This window comes from Bufo bufo, chromosome 9 (assembly GCF_905171765.1).
Source record: "Bufo bufo chromosome 9, aBufBuf1.1, whole genome shotgun sequence".
NCBI lineage: Eukaryota > Metazoa > Chordata > Amphibia > Anura > Bufonidae > Bufo > Bufo bufo.
This window is the reverse complement of record NC_053397.1, coordinates 106,034,577-106,061,233: the sequence shown is the minus strand read 5'-3', so window position 1 is coordinate 106,061,233 and position 26,657 is coordinate 106,034,577. Positions and strand designations below refer to the sequence as shown.

The 26,657-nt window shown below is 43.9% G+C and overlaps 1 protein-coding gene across 1 annotated transcript in view; it reads right to left on the bottom strand.

Moving 5' to 3' along the window:
- The window catches only part of COLGALT2 (collagen beta(1-O)galactosyltransferase 2), a 175,064-nt gene that overhangs the window by 48,630 nt on the left and 99,777 nt on the right, over positions 1-26,657 (bottom strand). Inside the window, exons 3-5 of the mRNA XM_040408284.1 lie at positions 25,765-25,882; positions 24,681-24,815; positions 6,201-6,405 (exon numbers count right to left, since the gene is read on the bottom strand). Of these exons, the coding sequence (XP_040264218.1) occupies positions 6,201-6,405; positions 24,681-24,815; positions 25,765-25,882 (458 nt within the window). The remainder of the gene's footprint in view (positions 1-6,200; positions 6,406-24,680; positions 24,816-25,764; positions 25,883-26,657) is intronic.

Here is a 26,657-nt window from a genome sequence, read left to right as displayed (position 1 = left end):
TGGTATATATAATGCTCCCCCCTGTAGTGCTGGTATGTATAATGCTTCCTGTAGTGCTCCAGCCTGAAGTATAATGCCCCCCTATAGTGGTGGTATATATAATGCTCCCCCCTGTAGTGGTAGAATAGACACTAATCACAAAAGTTAGTGGTATTTGGCTTTCAGGTAAATTTATGGAAAATGTACAGGTGAAACTCGAAAAATTAGAATATTGTGCAAAGTTCATTTATTTCAGTAATGCAACTTAAAAGGTGAAACTAACATATGAGATAGACTCATTACATACAAAGCGAGATACTTCAAGCCTTTATTTGTTATAATTTGGATGATTATGGCTTACAGCTTATGAAACACCAAAGTCACAATTTTGAGGTACCCTTTCGTTAGGGGGTATGGATTATTAGCTGACTAGAGTGTGACACTTTGAGCCTAGAATATTGAACCTTTCCCCAAAATTCTAATTTTAAGCTGCATTAATGCAATTCCTTTTAATTTGTATTACTGAAATAAATGGACTTTTGCACAATATTCAAATTTTTCGAGTTTCACCTGTATTATATCATGAAAGTAGGGCATTTAAGCAGAAGCATGCAATGGTATTTTCTCATCTCAAAATTTTTTTTTAAACAAAATCCAACAACAGTGGTGGGTGTACCCCCACAAAAAATTAAGTCTCAATAACCTGTCATGTGGTTTTGAGCATCATTTACAGCTTGACAATGACGTTTCATGTTGTTCACAAGTCGACTTATTGTCTGCTGAGGTATGGCATCCCGCACTTCTTGAAGGGTGGCCCTTAGGTCATTGAGATTCTGGGGTAAAGAGTTATGAGCCTCTAAACGGCGACTCAGCTGATCCCATAGGTTTTCAATGGGATTCAGGTCTGGAGAAAGGGCAGACCACTTTATTTGAGGTAAGCCAGTCTCAAGCAGCCGTTCCCTAAGGATGCAACCTCGATGAGCTGGTGCATTGTCGCCCATGAAGATGAAATTAGGCCTGGGTTGTTCATGCAGAGGCACAATGACTGGATTAATGATGTTATTCAAGTAGTATGGGGTTGTCACTGTACTATTCACAACGTGTAGGGCAGTTCTGTATTGAGTAGACACATTTGCCCTCACTGTAACACCGCCACCACCAAAGGCTTGTCTGGTGACAGTGGCTGATGCATAGCGCTCTCTCCTTGATGTCTCCAACATTGTTGGCAGCCATCATTTCATCTCAGCGTGAATTGACTTTCATCAGTGAACAGCACAGAGGCCCACTGGTTTCTCGTCCAGAATAGCTTCTCCATGGCCCATGCAAGACGATGACGCCTGTGGTCAGGTACCCTTGCATGTCGTCCAGCACGCAGACCACTCTGATGTAAATGGTAAAGAATGGTCTGACGTGACACTTGGGTGCCTCTCACCTCCCTTAAATGCCTGGAGTTGTGTGGCATTCATCATCCGGTTCCGCAGGGCATTGTTCACAGTGAAGCGGTCATCATTGTGGGATGTGGCCAAAGGACGTCCACTTCTATGCCTTTCTGTGACTCTTCCAGTCTCTCTGTACCTCTGTTGCTATCTGCTGATGATACTATGTGACTCTCTAAGCTCAGTGGCCACTTCCGTCTGAGAACATCCTGTTTGAAACCTCGCAATGGTGAGGTACTGTTGATCAATTGTTATGTGTTGTTTTGGTCTCATGATGTCAAAATGTGAACAGCATGATGAGGAGGACTGTTTAACCACCTCAGCCCCCCTAGCTTAAACCCCCTTAATGACCAGACCACTTTTTACAATTCTGCACTTCACTACTTTCACGGTTTATTGCTCGGTCATACAACTTCCCACCCAAATGAATTTTACCTCCTTTTCTTCTCACAAATACAGCTTTCTTTTGGTGGTATTTGATTGCTGCTAAGATTTTTCGTTTTTCCGATATTAATCAAAATAGGCCGCAATTTTCTCAAAAAAAGGTGTATTTTTAACTTTCTCTGATTAAATTATTCAAATATAATTACATTTCTATACAAGTTTGTGTCAGAATTTATTGTGCTACATGTCTTTGATAAAAAAAAATCCAATAAGTGTATAATAAGTTATAGCATTTACAAACTATGGTACAAAAATTTGAATTTCCGCATTTTGAAGCAGCTCTGACTTTCTGAGCACCTGTCATGTTTCTTGAGGTGCTAGAATGCCAGGATAGTATAAATACCCCCCAAATGACCCCATTTTAGAAAGAAGACACCCCAAAGTATTCGCGGAGGGGCATGGTGAGTTCATGTATGATTACATTTTTTTTCACAAGTTAGCGGAAAATGACACTTTCTGAGAAAAGAAATAAAAAAATTAAGTTTCCATTTCTGCTAACTTCTGGCAAAAAAGAAAATAATCTCCCACAGACTCACTATGCCCCTCAGTGAATACCTTGGGGTGTCTACTTTCCGAAATGGGGTCATTTGTGGGGTGTGTTTTCTGTTCTGGCATTTTGGGCGGGGCTAAATTGTGAGCAACCCTGTAAAGCCTAAAGGTACTCTGACTTTCGGCCCCTTTACGCACATAGGCTGCAAAAAAGTGTTACACATGTGGTATCGCCGTACTCAGGAAAAGTAGGGCAATGTGTTTTGGGGTGTATTTTTACATATACCCATGCTGGGTGAGCGAAATATCTCTGTAAATTGACAACTTTGTATAAAAAAAATTAAAAAGTTGTCATTTATAGAGATATTTCTCACACACAGTATGGGTATATGTAAAAATACACCCCAAAACACATTGCCCTACTTCTCCTGAGTACGGCGATACCACATGTGTGACACTTTTTTGCAGCCTAGGTGCACAAAGGGGCCCAAATTCCAATGAGTACCTTTAGAATTTCACAGGGCATTTTTTACGCATTTGGATTCCAAACTACTTCTCACGCTTTAGGGCCCCTAAAATACCAAGGCAGTATAAATACCCCACAAGTGACCCCATTTTTTTTTTTTACACAAGTTAGCGGAAAAAGATTATTATATATATTTTTTTCTCTTACAAAGTCTCATATTCCACTAACTTGTGACAAAATTTTTTATTTTACATGAACTCGCCATGCCCCTCACAAAATACCTTGGGGTGTCTTCTTTCCAAAATGGGGTCACTTGTGGGGTATTTATACTGCCCTGGTATTTTAGGGGCCCTAAAGCGTGAGAAGTAGTTTGGAATCCAAATGCGTAAAAAATGCCCTGTGAAATCCTAAAAGTACTCATTGGAATTTGGGCCCCTTTGCGCACCTAGGCTGCAAAAAAGTGTCACACATGTGGTATCGCCGTACTCAGAAGAAGTAGGGCGATGTGTTTTGGGGTGTATTTTTACATATACCCATGCTGGGTGAGAGAAATATCTCTGTAAATGACAACTTTTCCAATTTCTTTATACAAAGTTGTCAATTTACAGAGATATTTCTCTCACCCAGCATGGGTATATGTAAAAAGACACCCCAAAACACATTGCCATACTTATCCTGAGTACGGCGATACCACATGTGTGACACTTTTTTGCAGCCAAGATGCGCAAAGGGGCCGAAAGTCCAACGAGTACCTTTTAGGAGGGCATTTTTAGGCATTTGGATTCCAGACTTCTTCTCACGCTTTAGGGCCCCTAAAATGCCAGGGCAGTATAAATACCCCACATGTGACCCTATTTTGGAAAGAAGACACCCCAAGGTATTCCGTGAGGGGCATGGCGAGTTCATAGAAGATTTTTTTTTTTTTGGCACAAGTTAGCGGAAATAGATTTTTATAATTTTTTTTCTCACAAAGTCTCCCTTTCCGCTAACTTGTGACAAAAAGTTCAATCTTTCATGGACTCAATATGCCCCTCAGTGAATACCTTGGGGTGTCTTCTTTCCAAAATGGGGTCATTTGTGGGGTGTTTGTACTGCCCTGGTATTTGAGGGTCTCCGCAATCATTACATGTATGGCCAGCATTAGGAGTTTCTACTATTCTCCTTAGGCCTCATGCACACGACCGTTGTTTGGGTCCGCATCCGAGCCGCCGTTTTGGCGGCTCGGATGCGGACCCATTCATTTCAATGGGGCCGCAAAAGATGCGGACAGCACTCTGTGTGCTGTCCGCATCCGAGGCTCCGTTCCGCGGCCCCGCTAAAAAAATATAACATGTCCTATTCTTGTCCGCGCTTTGCGGACAAGAATAGGCATTTATATTGCCGGCGCCCGTTCTGTTCCGCAAATTGCGGAAGTCAACACGGGCGCCTTCTGTTTTTTGCGCATCCACGGTTTGCGGACTGCAAAAAACGGCACGGTCATGTGCATGAGACCTTATATTGAGCATACGGGTAATGAGATAATTTTTTTCCGTTCAGCCTCTGGGCTGAAAGAAAAAATGAACGGTACAGATTTCTTAATTCGCATCGATCAATGTGGATGAAAAAATCTCTGCCAAAAAATGTGCAAAAAAAAAAAAAAGCTGCGATCGCTAATAAAGATCCAAAAAGCTCAAAAGTGATCTTTTTAGCGCAGCAGCGATTTTACGGTGTTTTTGCAGTGATCAGAAAAAAAAACATTTCTGTCACTGCGGTGGCGCGGACTGAACGCAAGTGTGCGCACAAGATCAGGCCTGATCGGGCGAACACTGGGTTTTTTGTAGAGCCTAAGGTGACCCTAATGTACTGATATAGATCTGATTGCGATCAGTCTTGATCACTTACAGATACTATATAGTACTAGTGCTGATTAGCGACAGCGATGGCGCTAATCAGCGACTAATCAGTGACTGCGGTGCGGTGGGCGCTAACTACCTAACAAGTGGCTAACTAACTGGCGGTGATAAGGGACCCTTAGGCCCCATTCACACGTCCGCAATTCTGTTCCGCATTTTTCGGAACGGAATTGCAGACCCATTCATTTCTATGGGGACAGATTTTGTCCCGCTCGGATCCGGAATTGCGGATCTGCACTTCCGGGTCCGCACTTCCGTTCCACAAAAATATAGAACATGTCCTATTCTTGTCCGCAAAAAGGCATTTTCTATATAGTTCTGGCAATGTGCGGATCCGCAAAATGCGGAAAGCACATTGCCGGTGTCCATGTTTTGCGGATCCGTGGATCCGCAAAACACATACGGACGTCTGAATGGAGCCTTACAGGGGGGTGATCAATGACACGGGGTGATCAGGGAGTCTAAATGGGGTGATCAGGGGTTAATAAGGGGTTAGTAAGTGACAGGGGGGGGGGTGTAGTGTAGTGTGGTGATTGGTGCTACTTACAGAGCTGCCTGTGTCCTCTGGTGGTCGATCCAAGCAAAAGGGACCACCAGAGGACACAAAACAGCGTCTAATTAACAAAACAGCGTCTAATATACCTTTCTGATGTTAAAAAAAAATCGCACTACAGCCTGCCAGCGAATGATCGCCGCAGGCAGGCTGTAGATCAACTTGTTTACCTCGCGATCCTGTGAACACGTGCTCCTGTCAGCGCGCCTTCACAGGAAGTCTCGCGAGATGACGCGTATATGCGTCCAGGAGGAATAACCCGGCCGCCCGCAGGACGCATCCCTGCGTTAGGCGGTCGGGAGGTGGTTAAATACCAATTCTAATTGAATCATGAAATGTATTGGTTCATGGATCAAACACCTGTTGTGAATTTTACTGTTAAGTTCCTTGTTAAAGAAGGTCACATTAAGTTCACCTGTAAAGGTTAGAGTGCATTTTAGGTTCATCCTGAAATTTCACTCACAAGCCAAATAGCCCAAACTTTTTGAGAGTAGTGTGTAATGCTCTCTTTGTCTGTAATCCATCCTATAGTATGATGCCCCCTTGCGCTGACTTCCGAAAGCGGGTCTCAGGTGGCACGATGATGTGGTCACGAATGCCTCCATAAGGACGAAGCCATTCAGGAAAATATAATTGTGCTGCCTGAAACCTTGTGTAGGAATTTGTGGTGATGTCATCGCAACCTACTGCAGTATTCCACTGCCTTATAGGCTTCAGACCTAGGGGTCTGCAGCCTATGAGTATAAATGGTGGGGACTCCACCATAATTTGCTGCTCCCTGAGGCAAGATGTGTATCTTGCCTCATGGCAGAAGGGGCTCTAAATGTAATAGTACAGTAATTAGCATATTCAGATCAGCTAAACTTGCAAGTGTACTGCAATATGAAGATGGGTTTAAGTGTCTTCCAAATATCTTATTCATCCTTTCCCCTTATACATACCTGCATATCTGCAAGAGAAGGCAAATACAATTATGTCATCAAAACTCCATGTAAAGTCATCATGTGGAGGGTAGAACTGCAGATTCATGGAGGCTTGCTTTCGAAGATCAATAAGCATTGTAGAATGAATCATTGGCACGGCAAAACAGCCTTGTCTCTTCCATTCTCTTATGAGAACATAGTCTGGAGTTCTTTTATAATAACCCTAAAAATGAAAAAAGAGTGGACTTAGGAATAAAGAGCAAGGTTCTCTCTCTCTCTCTGTTATTATGTATATCCATCACATCATATTATTCAGCCAGGGCAAGCCATGGCAGTATGTTACTTGTGTGGTATCATAGAGACCTCATCTATCACTACTAAAGGGGGCACCACAGGGTGAATAGAATGTACTAGCCTAAGCATGTGGGACCTGACACTGCCAGAATAATCATATAATGTCACGACGCTGGGAGTGCCAGGTCCTGCAGTCTCTAGTGCAGAGCAAGTGCTCCTAGGTGTGGCAATCATTTTCTTGTTTGTTTTATTTGTTGGTACTACTGAGGGTGGAAGGGGTGGCGAGGGCAGGCTACTATATCTACAAAGGGCACAATGGGGATATTGTCTACAGAGGACACAATGAGGACATTATATCTACAAGGGGCGCTGTGTTGGGACAAAAATATATATTTACTGGGGGCACATCGGGGGGCCAATATATATACTGGGGGCACAACTGGGGGCCATTATTTTTAATGGGGGATATTATAGATACTGGAGGTACTATGGGGCTGTTATAACTACTGTGGGGGGGACATAATATATACTGAGGGCACTACAGGGGTTGGGGTTTTAAACAAAAGTCAATGAAATTCATCCATTTTTAATGTTAATTTTTTCCTAACGTTATATAAAGGATGCAAAACGAACGTTAAAAACATACACATAGACATACAAAAATTGCATCAATGTGACCTGTCACCAATGCGGCACAAAAGTCGCCACAGCGGCCAATGACGTGTGAGCACAGCCTTCAAGTATGCCTGCTTTATTTAGTGTAACTTCAGAGCATTGTTTTTTACAATACAATGTGCTCATAAACCATTCTTCACACAGCACATCTTGGTACAGTTTTGTCTTTTAGACTAAACACAGATGTACAAAAAAACTATTTAAAAAGTAGAAAAAAAAAAATGGAGTGCATAAATAAAGCCTTAGGGCTGTTTCACAGGAGCGGATGCCATGCGTGTCATCCACTGCGTGAAAGACAGCCAAGCCCCGCACTGGACAGCAGAGACAAGGAGCATTATGACCTTTTTAATACAAAATCACAGTGAGATAAAGTTGTCAATCATGTTAATGCTCCGTGTCTCTGCTGTCCAGAGCGCAGCTTGGCTGTCTTTTACGCAGCGGATGACACGCAAGGCATTCGCTCGTGTGAAACAGACCTTAGAGTTATAGTTTCTTTACTAACTTCTGTAGGAAAAAATAAATAAATAAAGTAGAGGTTTTTATGGTATGTGTTTGCTAAATTCTAGAAACATTTCCTACAAATTTCTTGATTAAAAATAAAATACCCTGCAAAACACACATGTTCTTAGCAGCATCATGCCTCCACAAAGCTATTAGGTTAGTGCATTAATATATAACACACACTGTACATCTCCTGCTCCAATATTACTACACTAGGAGGCGCCCCTCCTTTCTTATTTTTTAAAGATACAGTTCTATAGGATCAGGAAAGCTTTTCCACAATGAGATGTTTCCAAAATGCATTAGGGTACGGCCACAGGTTTCTTGATGCAGTTTTGGAAGTCAAAATCAGGAGTGGATTATAAAAGGAGAGAAAGCATTAAAAGGGTTAGCCAGGAAATAATAACAATAACCTATACTAGGTTATCATTATAACCTATAATAGGTTATCATTATAGATGAGCGAATTTCTAAAAAATTCGATTCGGTTGGTTTGTCAAATTTTCCAAAAAGATTCGATCCAAAGTTATTTGTGACGAATTGCGTTAAAAAACAGCTATTTCCTTGCTGCTGGGAGCTTGCATAGTAGTATAGAACATTGTGCATTGCATAAACATGCATAGGGAGCCCGCTGTGCTAGTGAAACAGTACTGTGAGTCAGAATGAAACGCAGATAATAGGCGTTAATGTTAAAATCACTTCACACTTCACTTATTTGGTCAGTTACAGGGCCAAAACTGACTCAAGTAACTCAAGTGTGAACTCAGCCTTACAGGTCAGTGTTAGCGTCAAGAAGAAGCACACTCCTTTTACACCGTCGTCAGCTGATTCCACATAGATTTCCACAGAACCTGTTATGTTACACGCTGAAACAAGTAGTGCCACCATGAGTGTTGAGGTGGCAACCGCATGAGGAGTCAACACAGTGGCCCAGTCACAGAGTGGTGAGGGTGGGAATTACATGAGGAATCGCATGGGTCATCAACACAGTGGCCCAGTCACTGAGTGGTGAGGGTCGGAATCGCATGAGGTATTGCATTAGCCGTCAAGACAGTGGCCCAGTGACAGAGTGGGCCATGCTGATCGTCCTCCAGCGGCTTGCTGAAAAATTCCCACACCACCGAGCATTGCAACACAGTGGCCCAGTCACAGAGTGGTGAGGTGGCAGCGGCATGAGGAGACCACAGAGTGTTGAGTTGGCAGCAGCATGAGGAGACCACAGAGCTTTGAGTTGGCAGCAGCATGAGGAGACCACAGAGTGGTGAGAGGGCAGCAGCATGAGGAAACCACAAAGTGGTGAGGTAGCAGCAGCATGAGGAGACCACAGAGTGGCCCAGTGACAGAGTGTTGAGGTGGCAGCAGCATGATGAGACCACAGAGTGGAGAGGTGGCAACAGCATGAGGAGACCACAGAGTGGTGAGGTGGCAGCAGCATGAGGAGACCACAAATTGGCACAGTGACAGATTTTTGAGGTAGCAGCAACATGAGGAGACCACAGTGTGGTGAGGTGGCAGTAGCATGAGGAGACCACAGAGTGGCCCAGTGACAGAGTGTTGAGGTAACAGCAGCATGAGGAGACCACAGAGTGGTGAGGTGGCAGCAGCATGAGAAGAACACAGAGTGCTGAGGTATCAGCAGCATGGGGAGACGACAGAGTGACCCAGTGAAAGTAGTGAGGTAGCAGCAGCATGAGGAGACCACAGAGTGGCCCAGTGACAGAGTGGTGAGGTGGGGGGCAATACCAGTACCAGCTGAAGATGGTGGGTGGCAGTAGGAGCACCTGGCAGCAGGTGTGTGGCATCAGGCGGGTGACAGCATCAGAATAGTAGATTAAGCAGATAGCCAGAAGAAACAGGTCTCTTTTGACAAAGTTTAGGTGTGGCACTATGGATGATCTAGTCTGATATATCAGGCACTGGTGTGTGGAAATCCTGGCTAACCCACAGCTCCACATTTTTGGTGGACAAGCGAGTTCTCATTGGGGTAACTATGGCCCTGCTGCACTAAACACCCACTCTGATGCCACACTGCTGGCCGGGCAGGAAAGCTTGTCTAGGGCAAAATCAGCCTGTTGCGGCGACAAATCGAGTTTGGCTGCCCAGTAGTCCAGGGGATATTTGGGGTGGCAGGGTGCAGTACAAGTATGCCACAACCTGCTGGTTCAGGTTCTGATCCATGTCTAGTTGCTGCTGCTGTGAGTAGTTTCCTCACTAGGCGGGTGAAGAAAACTGCTCATCAGCGACTCTAGACTTAAATTGCTGCTGATGGAGCTGGTACTCCCCCCAGTAGCCATGGCAGTGGAACGTGAGCACAGAGGCCCCCCCCCCGGTCAGACCTGCGTGAGGATGGGCAATGGTGCACATACAGTAGGCAGTGGCCAACTGAGTACATAGGATGTCTCGATAGTAGTTCAGTTTGTCCTCCCTCTCAGCAGGTGGAAAAAAGCCCCCATTTTGGACCGTTAGCGAGGGTCTAACATGGTGGAGAGCCAGTAGTCCTCCCTCTGCCGAATGGTGACAATTCAGGTGTCACTATGCAAGCAACTTTGCATGCAACAGTCCATTTGCGCAAGTGACTCGGAAGGACTCCCTGCCTTCATCTCCACTGCATACTGCTACGGTTTGTCTGGGTCATCTGACTCGTCTTCCCCTGTAGCTCCTCCGGCTGCTCCTGCTCCTCCTCTCCTGTCACCTGTGTAGAAAAACCACCCATTTCTCTATGCATTGCTTGTGTTCAAATGTCCTCCTTCTCCTCTAGTTCAGCCCCCACAGGGCTCATGTGGCCATGAGATGTAGTCGCCACGTCTCCTGTCCCCTGGCCAGCCAGATTTAACAGCATCTGTTCCAGGACATGAAGCAGTGGAATAACACTGTTCATCTCCTAGACCTGGCGACTGACAAATAAAGTGGCCTCCTCAAAGGGCCCGAGCAAATGGCAGGTGTCACGCATGAGCTGCCACTGGCTAACACGGAAGTTACACAAGGGAGTACCTCTGTCTGCTTGTATGATCAAGAAAGGTTTATGGCCATTCTCTGTTCATATATGTAGTGTCCCACTAGGTAATTGTGGTTACTACACAGGGGTCAATATGGTCATTGTATTTTATATGATGTTTTATGTGATTTTCCTGTGTATTTCCTGTATCAGGCCTGTTAGGGTGTAGTTCCACCTCCAAGACAATAGAGGGAGCTAGGGAACCCCTAATATAAATAGCCAGGTCCAGACAGGAAAAGGCAGGGCAGTGTAGTCCAGGAGGCTAGTGAGTGCAGTCTAACCTGCCTGAGGTTCCTGAGTAAAGCAAGCTCAGAAGTTGCCCCACCAGGAGAAGGGTTTGCCTCCTGAGAAACAAGTTCCCATAACAGAGCAGAGCAGAGCAGAGCCAGTATTCCAGCTAGACAAGAGAGCTGAAAGGCAGAAGGATTCATATTGAAAGCAAGGATATATACCTAAGGAAGTTTCCCTAACCAAGGATAAAGCCAACAATAGGGCATACGGGCCTTGGGATAAAAACAGACAGGATTTCTGAGGAAAAGTACGGCCTGATCTTTAAGTGTGTTAACCCTCTGAGTATCTTGCAAGAACAATGTGCCTGCCAATTGTATAAGCCTGCTTGTGACTGCTACTGTGACATATGGAACTTTACCAAAAGACCTTAAATAGTTAATTGTTTCCAGTAAAAGGAAGTTCTGGTTCACCACAACATCGTGTTCCTCAATTATTCCTATTATAAATCGGTGTGCAACCGTTACCGGCAGTGGCGTCACAAACTTAAAGGGATCTTGCCACCGGCACATTAAATCTGCAACACCCAGGGCATCTCACCTACCACCGGCCTGGTCCCTATACACTGAGAGTGCCCTAGAGGACTTTTGTGCCAGCCTCTCCATCACTGCTGTACGCCTGCCCAGGGTCTCCTATAAGCTGTGAGTAACCAAGAGCAACCCTCGTTTGCCTATTAACCATGACCTGCAGGGCTGCGTACTGCATATTGTCAGTCCCAACATATGGAGGGGATGATGTTGGGAACGTCATTCTGCCTTTGTAGCTCAAGGACGGTGTGCTTTGCAGTGTAGGAGTGGCTGAAGTGCATGCACAGTTTCCTGGCCATTTTCAGGAAGTCTTGCAGATGGATGGAAGACTTCAGGAACCTCTTTACAACCATATTGAACACGTGCGCCATGCAGGGCGCATGGCTCAGACCTCCTTGATGCAGCACCAACACCATGTTCTTCCTGTTGTCGGAGACCATGGTTCCGATTTTAAGTTGTCGAGGAGAAAGCTGAGATTCGATTTCTTGATGAAGGACGTGGAGCAGTTCCTCCCCTGTGTGACTGCGTTTACCCAGGCAAACTAGGTGCAGAACAGCGTGACACCACCGTGCCCTGCACTTGTGGTATGCTACAAGAGCACTGTGAATTGTCCCTGCAGTGGAGGCTGAGGACACGGGGGAGGATGAGGAGGCAGAGGCAGACATTGTCGCAGGACCAACAGCGTGAGAACATTGAGGCGGAAGCTGCGTCACCTGGCCAAGTTGCTGGTGTCGCTGGGCAGGAACCACATTTACCCAGTGGGCCGTAAAGGACATATACTGTCCTTGACCGTAGTTACAGCTCCACGCGTCGGCACTGCCGTGCACTTTGGCAGACATGGACAGACTCAAGGACTGGCCCACTTTCTGTTCAACATAGGTGTGCAGGGCTGGTATTGCCTTTTTCGCAAAGAAATGACGGCTTGGAACTCTCCACTTCGGCTCGGGACAAGCCATCAGTTCTCTGAAAAGTGCAGAGTCCACCACTTGGAAAAGGAGGGACTGCAGCACCAGCAACTTGGCCAGGAGCACGTTCAGCTTCTGCACCGTTGGATGAGTGAACGCATACTGTTGTCTCTTGGCAATCGCTTCGGTGATCAATTGCTGACAAAATGACTGACGAGGAGTGGGAGCACAAGGAGCAGGAGCATCAGGACCAGTAGATGATGAGAAGGACAGACAGCTCCCTTCGACTATGGTGGTGGCGCTTTTACTGCAGGAAAAGGGGTGCGGGCCACTGGGTGATGCAGCAGTTGCTGCAGCAGGCTGGACCACCACATTAGCACCACGGTTCTTCCAGGCCACTTTATGGTGATGCTGCATGTGTTGACGCAGGGCCGTGGTGCCAACACTGGCACCCTGGCAACGCTTCACCTTCTGCCCACAGATTCAGCAAATGGCCATGTTTACCTCCTCTGGTGGCTTGACAAAAAAACTGCCAGACCGCTGAGTATCTGTGTATTTAGGCGTGTGCTTGCTGAAAAAGCAAAAAAGAGCGCACCATAGGAAAGTACATTCCAGATTTTTGGAACCGTTTAGTAACATGAAAAATGGAGGCTCACCTTATAGAGTTGTGCTAGAAATAGGCACAACTCTACTGTAGGCTTGTAGGAATTCTATGTCCGGTAGTCGGGTGTGCAGCCATAGCGTCCAGGAACTTCAGGAGATGAGGCCCAATTCTCTCCAAAGGAGTTGTAATGTGAATATAGCAGGACCGCAAGATGGCGCAAATACACCGCCCAGGACACTTGGATGTAGGATAAATAAGTTTCTTCTTTATTAGCCAAGTAAAACTTGGGAATACTCAAGTGCCCTTCATCAGGTAAAAATGGCTCAGGGCAAGGGAGAGCATCGGAGCATAGAATGCTCCGATGCTAACATCACAGGGCTGCCTGGGTAAAAATATACACCTTTAATACACCCCATAAATGGCTGTATAACTATGTACGTTCACTGCAGAATGGCTAATAAGACTTATGTATATTTCCTATTAATACACCCCACAAATGGCTGTATAACAATTGTGACACAGTAGAGGTTTGGTCTGGGAAAACAGGTATTTTCCTCCCAGCATGTGCTGCTGGGCTGATTTACAGCCACGTGAGGTCAAATACCGGCTGTCCTTAAATAGGCAGCTGGGCTCAGAAGCCATGTCTGTGTGCTGGGATCTGAGGCCTGTGCTGGGCTGGAGAGCTGAGACCCGTGTGTCAGGGGAACAGGCTGCCTAAAGCCTGTATTTGGACTTTCTTAGGCAGAACTGCCACCAAGGTGATTTTTTGTTATATTAACTTGCCATTGGGTGTGAAGTAACACCAACACTGCAAAAGTGCCGTTTTGTTTTTGGCACCATGTGTGAATAAACACTGGAGTTTGAATTACACTGGAGTATTTTGCCTCTGTACTGCGCCCGCTTATCTTAACAACCACACAATGTACTTTCACCGCAGAACGGCTAATAAGATGTATGTATATTTCCTATTAATACACCCGGCAATGGCTGTATAACAATGTAAATTCACTGCAGAACGGCTAAGACGTATGTATATTTCCTATTAATACACCCCATAAATGGCTGTATAACAATGTAAATTCACCACAAAACGGCTAATAACACGTACTTATTTTTCCTATTAATACAACCCATAAATGGCTGTATCACACAGCACTTGCACCCCAATAACAAGCAAGGTTTGCTGGAATTACTGAGTTATCATATAGTGCAAACAACCTAAAAGCAGCAGTATAACAGCAATTTGGATCTCCAATTAGTGAAGCAAGGTGTAATAGTAATCACTCCTATTACCCAGGCTGTACACTCTCCTATTGGTCCCTGCTGTCTCCCTATAGTGTGGGTAATACCTTCCTATTCTTTCCCTACACTTTGAGTGATCTTTCCTTGAACTTCTCAATCGTTGTTTCTGCAGAATAAAGTCTTTCCTAGCACTGTCCCTAGCGCCTGCCCTCCCTGCACTAAGTACACTGGAAAATGGCAGAAACCAAGATGGCTGAGGCTATTTATAGGGCTGTGACATAACAGGGGCTGGCTGGCTCCTTGCTGATTGGCTGCATGCATGGCATTGTGGGTGATCCCTCATTCCCAGAGTTCTTAGCTCCATGTTCTAACATGTACAGCAGCCATTTTAGGAAAAAATGCGATTCGTTAACATAAAGCGTGAAGAAATTCGACTTCGGTGCGAACAGAAATTTTCCTGAAATTTGGATCTAATTCCACTTCATCAACTTTGACTTGCTCATCTCTAGTTATCATTATCAGATCAGTGGGTTCTGAGTCCAGGCACCCATGCCGATCAGCTGCTTTAGGGAGCCACTGCACTCCCGAGAGCTCGGGTGGGCACAGCGGACTCCCAGCAGCTTACAAAGCACAGTGCCGTACATAGTATAGTGGCTGTGCTTGGTATTGCAGCTTGGAGCCGATCACTTCAATGGGGCTGAGCTGCAGCCAGGCCATATGACTTATGTACGGTGACATCACATGGCCTAGGAAGAGTCCGCGGTGCAGAAGGAGTCCCCAGCCTCTTCTAACAGCTGATCAGTCTCCCCCCCCCTTCCCCGCCGATCTGATATTGATTACCTATCCAGCATACCCCCTTTAAGATTATCAACATTAGGGTTATTCAATTTAGAAAAAAGACGACTGAGGGGAGATCTAATTAATATGTATAAATATATCAGGGGTCAGTACAGAGATCTATCCCATCATCTATTTATCCCCAGGACTGTGACGAGGGGACATCCTCTGCGTCTGGAGGAAAGAAGGTTTGTACACAAACATAGAAGAGGATTCTTTACGGTAAGAGCAGTGAGACTATGGAACTCTCTGCCTGAGGAGGTGGTGATGGTGAGTTCACTAAAAGAGTTCAAGAGGGGCTTGGATGTATTTCTGGAGTGTAATAATATTACAGGCTATAGCTACTAGAGAGGGGTCGTTGATCCAGGGAGTTATTCTGATTGCCTGATTGGAGTCGGGAAGGATTTTTTTCCCCTAAATTGGGAAAAAATTGGCTTCTACCCCACAGGGTTTTTTTTTGCCTTCCTCTGTATCAACTTGCAGGAAAACAGGCTGAAATGGACGGACAGATGTCTTTTTTAAGCCTTAAAAACTATGTTGCTATGAAATGTATTTGGGTATATGCTCAGGATTTCTTTAAAGGGTTTTTCCAGTTTCATGATATTGTTGACCTGTCTTCAGGATAGGTCACCAATATCGGCTCAGTGGGGTTCTGACTCCAAGCACCTCTTCTGATCAGCTGTTTTAAGGATTGTGTTGATCATGTGAGCCGTGCGTCCTCTTTACTGTTAGGCCTCTTTCACACGACCGTTGTGTGCACCCGTGGCCGTTGTGCCGTTTTCATTTTTTTTCGCGGACCCCATGACTTTCAATGGGTCCGTGGAAAAAACGGAAAATGCACCGTTTTGCAGCCGCATCCGAGATCCGTGTTTCCTGGCCGTGAAAAAAATATGACCTGTCCTATTTTTTTCACGGCCAACGGTTCACGGACCCATTCAAGTCAATGGGTCCGTGAAAGAACACGGATGCACACAAGATTGGCATCCGTGTCCGTGATCCGTGGCCGTAGGTTACTTTTTATACAGACGGATCCGAAGATCCGTCTGCATAAAAGCTTTTTCATAGCTGAGTTTTCACTTCGTGAAAACTCAGAACCGACAGTATATTCTAACACAGAAGCGTTCCCATGGTGATGGGGACGCTTCTAGTTAGAATACACTACAAACTGTGTACAAGACTGCCCCCTGCTGCCTGGCAGCACCCGATCTCTTACAGGGGGCCGTGATCAGCACAATTAACCCCTTCAGGTGCGGCACCTGAATGGGTTAATTGTACTATCATATCCCCTGTAAGAGATCAGGGCTGCCAGGCAGCAGGGGGCAGTCATGTACACAGTTTGTAGTATATTCTAACTAGAAGCGTCCCCATCACCATGGGAACGCCTCTGTGTTAGAATATACTGTCGGAAATGAGGTTTCACGATCTAACTCATATCCGACAGTATATTCTAACATAGAGGCGTTCCCATGGTGATGGGGACGCTACAAGAAAACTCCGATCCGATAGTATAAAAGGGACTCCAGACTTTACATTGAAAGTCAATGGGGACGGATCCGTTTGAAATGGCACCATATTGTGTCAACGTCAAACGGATCCGTCCCCATTGACTTGCATTGTAATTCAGGACGGATCCGTTTGGCTCCGCACGGCCAGGCGGACACCAAAACGACTTTTTTTTCATGTCCGAGGATCCTCCAAAAATCAAGGAAGACCCACGGACGAAAAAACGGTCACGGATCACGGAAAAACGGGACCCCGTTTTGCGGACCGTGAAAATATACTGTCGTGTGCAATAAGCCTTAGGCTACATTCACACGTCAGTATTTTTCTATATCCCGATTTTCGGTCTGTTTTTTGCGGATCCGTTGTTCCTGAAAATGTTTCCGTATGTCATCCGTATGTCATCCGTTTTTTGCGGATCCGCAAAAAACGGAAACATGTATAAATTTCAATAAGCAAATAAAGTTGTTTGGATTTCTTTGAAAAAAAAAAAAATTAAATGTAATTTCCAGGAACGGAATCCGCATAAAATGGATGACATACGTAATGACATCTGAATGTCTTCCGTTTTTTGCGGATCCATTGACTTTGTATTGTACCAGTATCCGAATTTTGCGGAAAAGAATAGGACATGTTTTATATTTAAACGGACATGAGGAACGGAACAACGGAAACGGACAGCACACATTGTGCTGTCCGATTTTTTCCAGGACCCATTGAAAATGAATGGGTCCAGATCTGGTCCAGATCTGTTCCGCAAAAAAACGGAACAGATCAGGAAAGAAAAAACGGACGTGTGAATGGACCCTTAACCTGCAAGCTCTCTGCCATGTAGTGGTGGTGCAGTATAATTACGTAAAAATGCTCGTCCCATTAACTTAGAGGAGGAAGCTGTACACTACAATGTAGATGGCGCTCAGGTAAACATTCAGCACTCACACAATCGCCACAGCCCCTGATGGGAGGGTGCTGGGAGTTAGCACCCACTGAACTGATATTGATGACCTATCATAGGTCGTCAGTATCATGAAATTAGGCAACACCATTAAGTAAGAGCAGCTCCCACCTAGGTGAACCCAGCCTATTCATGTATTACATGGCCAAATACTCATCAGGCAGTTTACCACCCCCTTTACATTTTTGTACGTAAGTGCATACATCTTTTAGTGCAGGGATTATTTTTTTAATTTTGAAAGCATGTGAAGTGTGAAACAGGGTACAGTTATGGTAGTACAAGAAGTAACAGATGCATTCGTGGCAGATTACAACATATAACATAAATCCTCCAGATAACACACAAGGAACCCATCATGTAAGGCTCCATATGCTACAAAGCCTAAGATAATCAGTAGAAGTGAATAAGAATAGATTTACAACACAGCATCGTAGAGGAGCGGCACGTCTGTAGATGTTAGAGCAGAAGTCTACCGAATCCATCTGTGGATTTTGTTATGTGACACAACTTCTCTGGTTCCAAACAGAGCTAAGGTTTATGGTGTTGGGTACATTTCACTTTTATTGGCAGCATCTGCCAACTTTTCCAACAACTCTGACAAATATCCATGCCAACCTTTTCAAAGACATTTAAGTTGTGAGCCTAGGTATTTACACGTTTTATGATGCCTCTATTAATGTTGGACAATTCAGCTTGTCATATAAATAATTTTTTCTGATACTTAACTTTTTTATGAACAAATTTACCAGAAATATTACCGTATGTGTTTTGCAGTCTGCAAATTGCGGATCCGCAAAATAAAAAACGGATGACATCCATATGCCATCCATTTTTTTTTTTGCGGATTCATTGTAACAATGCCTAAAACGGGCAAGAATAAGACATGTTCTATTTTTTTTGCGGGGCCACTTTGAGGGGCTTACATAATAGAAATCACCCATAAATTACTCATTTTAAGAACTACATCCCTCAAACTTTTCAGAACTGATTTTAGAAACGTGTTCCACAGGAATTAAAACAAAATGGAGGTGACATTTAAAAATTTCCCTTTTTTTGCAGATTTTCTATTGAAATAATTTTTTTTTCCTGTAACACATCAAAGGTTAACAGAAACAAAAAGCTTCAGGTTTATGATCCTGCAGTTTAAAGAAACACTCCATATGTGGTCATAAACCTCTGTATGGGCAGACTGCAGGGGTCAGCAGGGAAGGAGCGTCATATGGTTTTTGGAGGGCAGATTTTGTTGGATTGGTTTTGTGCTTGCTGGTTTTAGAAATGTGGCCCTATTCTTTTGCACATTTTGAGGACCAGTGTAGTGATTTACATAGCTTGTGGTGGTGATTTTAAAGGCTTTGAAGTGAAATAATGATTTTTGGTTGCTCTATATTAATTGATTGCCAAAGAGAGTAAAACTAACCCTAAAATGTTCTTCAATTATATAAATGTTAAAAAGTATAAATCTGAAGGTGTCGGCCCTTTAACGAGTAATGAGGGGGGAGTCGCAGAGAGGGACGAGGAGAAAGCAAACCTGTTTAATATTTTTTTCTCCAATGTATTCACTGAAGAAAATAAACTGTCAGATGAAATGCTGAATGTAAAAATAAATTCCCCATTAAAAGTGTCCTGTCTGACCCAGGAAGAAGTACAACAGCGACTTAAAAAGATTAAAATAGACAAATCGCCAGGACCGGATGGCATACACCCCCGTATCCTAAGGGAATTAAGTAATGTCATTGCCAGACCCTTATTTCTGATATTTGCGGACTCTATACTGACAGGGAATGTCCCACAGGATTGGCACATAGCAAATGTGGTGCCAATATTCAAAAAGGGTCCAAAAACAGAGCCTGGAAACTGTTGGCCGGTAAGTTTAACATCTGTTGTGGGTAAACTGTTTGAAGGTTTTCTGAGAGATGCTATGTTAGAGCATCTCAACGGAATGAGGGATCGGTCATGTCAAACTAATTTAATCGGTTTCTATGACTTGACAGCGGCGAATCAATGGATGTCGTATATCTCGACTTCTCCAAAGCATTTGACACTGTACCACATAAAAGGTTAGTATATAAAATGAAAATGCTCAGACTGGGAGAAAATGTCTGTATGTGGGTAAGTAACTGGCTGAGTGATAGAAAACAGAGGGTGGTTATTAACGGTACACACTCAGATTGGGTCACTGTCACTAGTGGAGTACCTCAGGGGTCAGTATTGGGCCCTATTCTCTTCAAAATATTTATTAATGATCTTGTAGAAGGCTTGCATAGTAAAATATAAATTTTCGCATATGACACTAAACTGTGTAAAGTAATTTACACTGATGAGGACAGTATACTACTACAGAGGGATCTGGTTAGGTTGGAGGCTTGGGCAGATAAATGGCAGATGAGGTTTAACACTGACAAATGTAAGGTTGTGCACATGGGAAGGAATAATGCAAGTCATCCGTACATACTAAATGGTAAAACACTCGGTAACACAGACATGGAAAAGGATCTAGGAATTTTAATAAACAGCAAACTAACCTGCAAAAAACAGTGTCAGGCAGCTGCTGCCAAGGCCAATAAGATAATGGGTTACATCAAAAGGGGCATAGATGCCCGTGATAAGAACATAGTCCTACCACTGGCTAGTCAGACCACACATGGAGTACTGTGTACAGTTCTGGGCTCCTGTGAACAAGGCAGACATAGCAGAGCGGGAGAGGGTCCAAAGTAGGGCAACTAAAGTAATAACTGGAATGGGTGGACTACAGTACCCTGAAAGGTTATCAAAATTAGGGTTATTCACTTTAGAAAAAAGACGACTGAGGGGAGATCTAATTACTATGTATAAATATATCAGGGTTCAGTACAGAGATCTATCCCATCATCTATTTATCCCCAGGACTGTGACTGTGACGAGGGGACATCCTCTGCGTCTGGAGGAAAGAAGGTTTGTACACAAACATAGAAAAGGATTCTTTACGGTAAGAGCAGTGAGACTATGGAACTCTCTGCCTGAGGAGGTGGTGATGGTGAGTACAATAAAGGAATTCAAGAGGGGCCTGGATGGATTTCTGGAGTGTAATAATATTACAGGCTATAGCTACTAGAGAGGGGTTGCTGATCGAGGGAGTTATTCTGATTGCCTGATTGGAGTCGGGAAGGAATTTTTTATTCCCCTAAAGTGGGGAAAATTGGCTTCTACCTCACAGTTTTTTTTTTTTACTTCGTCTGGATCAACTTGCAGGATGACAGGCCGAACTGGATCGGCCTTATGTACTATGTTACTATGTTACACTTTTTGTGAGGCAAGGTAATAAGAAATAGCTGTTTTGGCACCGTTTTCATTTTTTGTTATTTACAACATTCATCTGACAGGTTAGATCATGTGGTATTTTTATAGAGCAGGTTACCTAATATGTATACTATTTTTTTTAGTTATGTATGTTTTACACAATGATTTCATTTTTTAAACAAAAAAAATCATGTTTTAGTGTCTCCATAGTCTGAGAGTCATAGTTTTTTCAGTTTCTGGGCGATTATCTTGGGTAGGGTATGATTTTTGTGGGATGAGATGACGGTTTGATTGCACTATTTTGGGGTGCATATGACTTTTTGATCGCTTGCTATTACACTTTTTGTGATGTAAGGTGACAAAAAATAGCTTTTTTTACACCGTTTTTATTTTTTATTTTTTACGGTGTTCACCTGAAGGGTTAGGTCATGTGATATTTTTATAGAGAAGGTTAGTACGGACGCGGCGATACCTAATATGTATACTTTTTTTTTTATTTACTTAAGTTTTACACAATAATATCATTTTTGAAACAAAAAAAAATCATGTTTTAGTGTCTCCTTATTCTGAGCCATATTTTTTTTTTTTTGGGGCGATTGTCTTAGGTAGGGGCTCATTTTTTGCGGGATGAGGTGCCGGTTAGATTGGTACTATTTGGTGGGCATACGACTTTTTGATCGCTTGCTATTACACTTTAGGTGACAAAGAAATTATTTATTTAGCACAGTTTTTATTTTTTATGGTGTTCATCTGAGGGGTTAGGTCATGTGATATGTTTATAGAGCCGGTCGATACGGACGCGGCGATACCTAATATGTAAACTTTTTTTTTTTTTCCTATTTTGTAGCAATTTTTTTTTTTACTTTATGTGGGGGAAATGACGTTTTTGTTTTGTCTTTTACTTGAAACTTTTCATTTTTTGGGGGAAAACTTTATTTTTTCAACTTTGTTTTCACTTTATTTTTTTTCCCACTTTGGGACTTCAACTTTTGGGGGTCTAATCCCCTTTGCAATGCATTCCAATGCTTCTGTATTGGAATGCATTGGAATGCAATACTTCTTCACCGGAAGGCAGTGCCGATGCCTAAGGAAGGCATCGTGCTGCCTTCCATGCCATCCGGTCCCCTTTAAAGCAGCACGGGGACCTGATGGCACCTTCCGATCACCGCCGCAACCACCCGTAAACGCCGCAAACCGCAGGTCTGAATTGATGGGACACCCCCCCGCACATTGTCCCAGGGTGCCTGCTCAATGATTTGAGCAGGCACCTTGTTCCGTTCACCGCCCGCCGCTGATCGGAACTACACATGACGTACCGTTACGTCATGTGTCCTTAAGTATCAGGACATCATGACGTACCGGTACGTCATATGTCCCCAAGAGGTTAAGGTATTTATTAAGGGGTGCAGTGAGCATTTTGATGCCACAAGTGTTTTGCAGAATGAATGCACAGTGAACTGTGCGAAGTGAAAATAGCAAGTTTTTCACATATATTGCATTTCATTGTCCAATATATTGTGCCCAGCGTGTGCCATCTGAGACACCACATCCTTTTAATTGTTTTACTAGGTACGGAAATGTAAAAAATGTGGATGTGAACTGCTATTTGGGTATGTTGAAGGGTTCAGAAGGGAAAGACCCCCTTTTGGCTTTTGAGGAATTGGTTTATGGGTGCCATATTACTTTTGAACAGCCTTTGGGTACCAGTACAGCTATTTTCTGACAACCATACATTATTGTATTTTTATCTCGACAGAGTGTGACTGAGTTGCCATTATCATTGGTGCTAGTTTGCAGTACATATGACTTTTGTAATATTTTATATTATTGCTTGACATTATGATTTTTTGGAGTTGAGGTGTTCGCATGATGGGGTAGGTCATCATTACAGATGCAGCAATAGCAAGTGTCTTTTTATTTTGTTAGATACACGAAAAGCATTTTTGAAAAAAAAATCTGTTTTTTGTGTTGCCAGTTTCTGACAGCCATCCATGGTTCAATAGAGCAGCAACTCCTTCCTGACCCCACATGGCAGATGAATAATTTCCCTGGATCAATAGTGCAGCATTCATTGGTCATCATTAGTTATAACTCGCAATGCCTTGTAATCATTAAAGTGACCCTCTGGGAAAAAAAAATCACATTAACTGGGGAATTGACAGAACACTTAGGCCTCTTTCACACGAGCGTGTCCGGATTAGGTCCGGATGCGTCCCGGTGTATTGCGGCAAACCCGCGCGAGTAGGTACCCAATTGCAGTCAGGTTTGACTGCAATTGCATTCCGTTGTTCAGTTTTTATCGTGCGGGTGCAATGTGTTTTGCACGCGCGTGATAAAAAACTGAATGTGGTACCCAGACCCGAACTTCTTCACAGAAGTTCAGGTTTGGGTTCAAAGTTGTAGTGTAGATTGTATTATTTTCCCTTATAACATGGTTATAAGGGAAAATAATAGCATTCTGAATACAGAATGCTAAGTAAAATAGGGCTGGAGGGGTTAAAAAATAAAATAAAATAATTTAACTCACCTGAATCCACTTGTTCGCACAGCCGGCATCTCTTCTGTCTTCATCTGTAAGGAAAAGGACCTTTGATGACGTCACTACACTCATCACATGGTCATTCACATGATCCATTACCATGGTGATGGATCATTTGATGAGCGTAGTGACGTCATCAAAGGACCTTTTCCTTACAGATGAAGACAGAAGAGATGCCGGCTGCGCGAACAAGTGGATTCAGGTGAGTTAAATTATTTTTTATTTATTTTTTAACCCCTCCATCACTATTTTACTAAGCATTCTGTATTCAGAATGCTATTATTTTCCCTTATAACCATGTTATAAGGGAAAATAATAATGATCGGGTCCCCATCACGATCGTCACCTAGCAACCGTGAGTGAAAATCGCACCGCATCCGCACTTGCTTGCGGATGCTTGCGATTTTCATGCAAACCCATACATTTCTATGGGGCCTGCGTTACTTGAAAAACGCACAAAGAGGAGCATGCTGCGATTTTCACGCAACGCACAAGTGATGCGTGAAAATCACCGCTCATGTGCACAGCCCCATATAAATGAATGGGTCCGGATTCAGTGCGGATGCCTTAGGCCTTGTTCACACTTCAGTGTTTGGTCAGTGATTGTGAGCCAAAACCAGGTGTGGCTCTAAACACAGAAGAGGTGCCATTAGGTGCCAATCTTTCCATTATACCTTATCTCTGTGTAGGCTTCACTGTTGGTTTTGGCTCACAAATCACTGACCAAACACTGAAGTGTGAACGAGGCCTTACAAAGTGACTTCTTTTTCATCTTTTCAGCTGCAGATCCACTGATTCCCAGGCTCCTCTGCTGTCATCCAAGATGGTTGCACCACTTCTCAAACTACCTGATGAATATCTTGCATCAGTAGTCCAAGACACTTCAGCCTTGCTCTTGGATTGGCCAGCAATGCTCATGTGAGCAGCGCTGGCCAATCCAAGAGCAACAGAACAGGAGGCATATTGGACTACAAAACGCAGCGTATGTATCAGTGTCTGAGAAGTGGTGCGGCCATCTTGGATGGCAGATGAAAAGCCTGGGAATTGATGGAACTGCACCTGAAAAAATGAAAATAATGGCACCGGGTAAGTGTTGTGGTATTTCCTAGACCAGAGGGTCACTTTCATTATGTTCCCATAGCAAATATTTGCAGAAACCTGTTTGCCTGTCCTAGTCCATAGCATGGTGCAGAAACAACCCATTCATATGAAAGGAAGTGATTTTCCGTTGTATACAGTGAATATACCCTAACTGTATGCAATGCCATAGACTAGTAAAAGTAAGCCGCCAAACATCATTCTGCTCACCATTCTGCAATACTTACAACTCTTACATAATGTTTTCATCTGTAATACTTACCTGTGGTGTCATACCGCACCAGAAGTTGGAGTAAAGTGTCCGGGACTCTAACATAGGGGCCACAACGGTTTTGTTTTCTTCCATCAGACGACTTAAGGTTTGTGGGTTCGTCAGAAAGTTATCTGCATCTACATACTGGATGGAGAAAGTATCAAAGATGCATTATTTTCTTCAGAGCATAGACAATACATATAACTACATAGATGAAGACACTCATATCGGGAGTTACTACGTGTCACCTACAACAGCTACACGTCTTCTGGAAAGTAATGATGTCATGTTTTATTAGGCTGCTTTCACACTAGTGTTTTCGCTGGATCCGGCAGGGCTCCGCAAAAACGCTTCCGTTACTGATAATAAAACCATCTGCATCCGTTATGAATGGATTCGGTTGTATTATCTGTAACATTGCCAAGACGGATCCGTCATGAACACCATTGAAAGTCAATGGGGGATGGATCCGTTTTCTATTGTGTCAGATTGTGTCAGAGTTAAACAAATCTGCATCCCATGACGGAAATAAAACCGCTGCTTGCTGCGGTTTGCTCTCCAGTATGGGAACGCAACCAAACGGAACGGAATGCATATTGGAGCACTCCGTTCTGTTCAGTTACGGTTTGCCCCCATTGACAATGAATGGGAACAAAACTGAAGAGTTTTTCTCCTTTATTGAAAACCTATGACGGATCTCAATACTGGAAAATAGAAACGCTGGTGGGAAAGTAGCCTTAATAATCTGCATATAAGTATAATCTAAAGTCATCCAGGGCTTGTGTGGCCCTGATAAAGCTCACCAACGAGGATACAGATTCTACTAGCCCTGCCATTTCTGTGGGTGGTGAAGATGCCCGAGATGTGCAGCTTCCACACTGCTATGCCCTCTGGCACATGACCTTCCTCGGATGATGCCCGCTACCTGAGCCTGATTATGTAACATGTATGAATTACACCATTGGGCATAGCTGATATATAAGCATGAGGAAATTAGGTATCTGATCTACAAAATAATAATTACAGAAAGTCAACAATAAAGAAAAGACATTGCCCTGTATTCGCTGTACAGCATGAAAGCTTTATCACTTACAAATATAAAATCAGACCATTTTTCCCGTGCAGTGCGCAGCGCCGCCTGACGAAGCTTCATTACATGGGCAAATCTGGAAGCCGGCCAGTGTTTAGGTCCAAATTCATCAGTGTAAGACCTGCAAACAGAGATAATGGTCTATAAAATGTACGCCGTAATTTACAACTGTCTTCTAACCACTGTGTTGTTTCCAGCACCAGCAGCTGCCGAAAGTAGCTGGTCTGTGGGGGTGATGGGTGTTGCTCCCCGCTGGTCTGATATAGTATGTAGAAGTTTTGGATCATCCTGCCATGGGTTTTAAGAGAAATGTACTGCTTTCATTATACTGTACATCCCAGTGACAATATTGTTTAACTATAATGTTAGTTAAAACTATGTCAAGTTGTCAGACTGGGACCTGCAGAGTGCAATAAAAATGCTCCTTTCTTTTTTTCCATCCATTGCTGCTTTGCCAAGAAAAAGCCTTTTGATTCAATATGTAAAAGAGATCTTAAGTGAAGTGTTAAGGCTGGCCGCAGGCTAGCCTGGATTTGTGGGAGGGGCCGGTACCTGTCTTAAGCAGTCTGGCTCTCCCAGGCAGCACGTCGGCATTCGGACGTCTGCTACTTCCGGGTGTGACGTCATCAGCAAGCGTCCTGCACGAGTCGGATCTCAGAGAAGCCGGTTGTACCTTTCCCTTCAGTCTGCAAGCTGTTCAGGTCGTTTTCCAAGATAACTGGTTTGTTTGGGGAGCGTGGCAACGTGGAGGAGGGTAGGAGGGTGTGTAGAGAGGGGGAAGTGTGCCGGAGGATCGCTTCTCCTCACTGCGTTCAGGCACATGCAATTCAAGTTTTGGCACCAATGGGCAGCATTATCACATAGTTGGAGCTCATTGCCTGTCTCAGCATAACCTG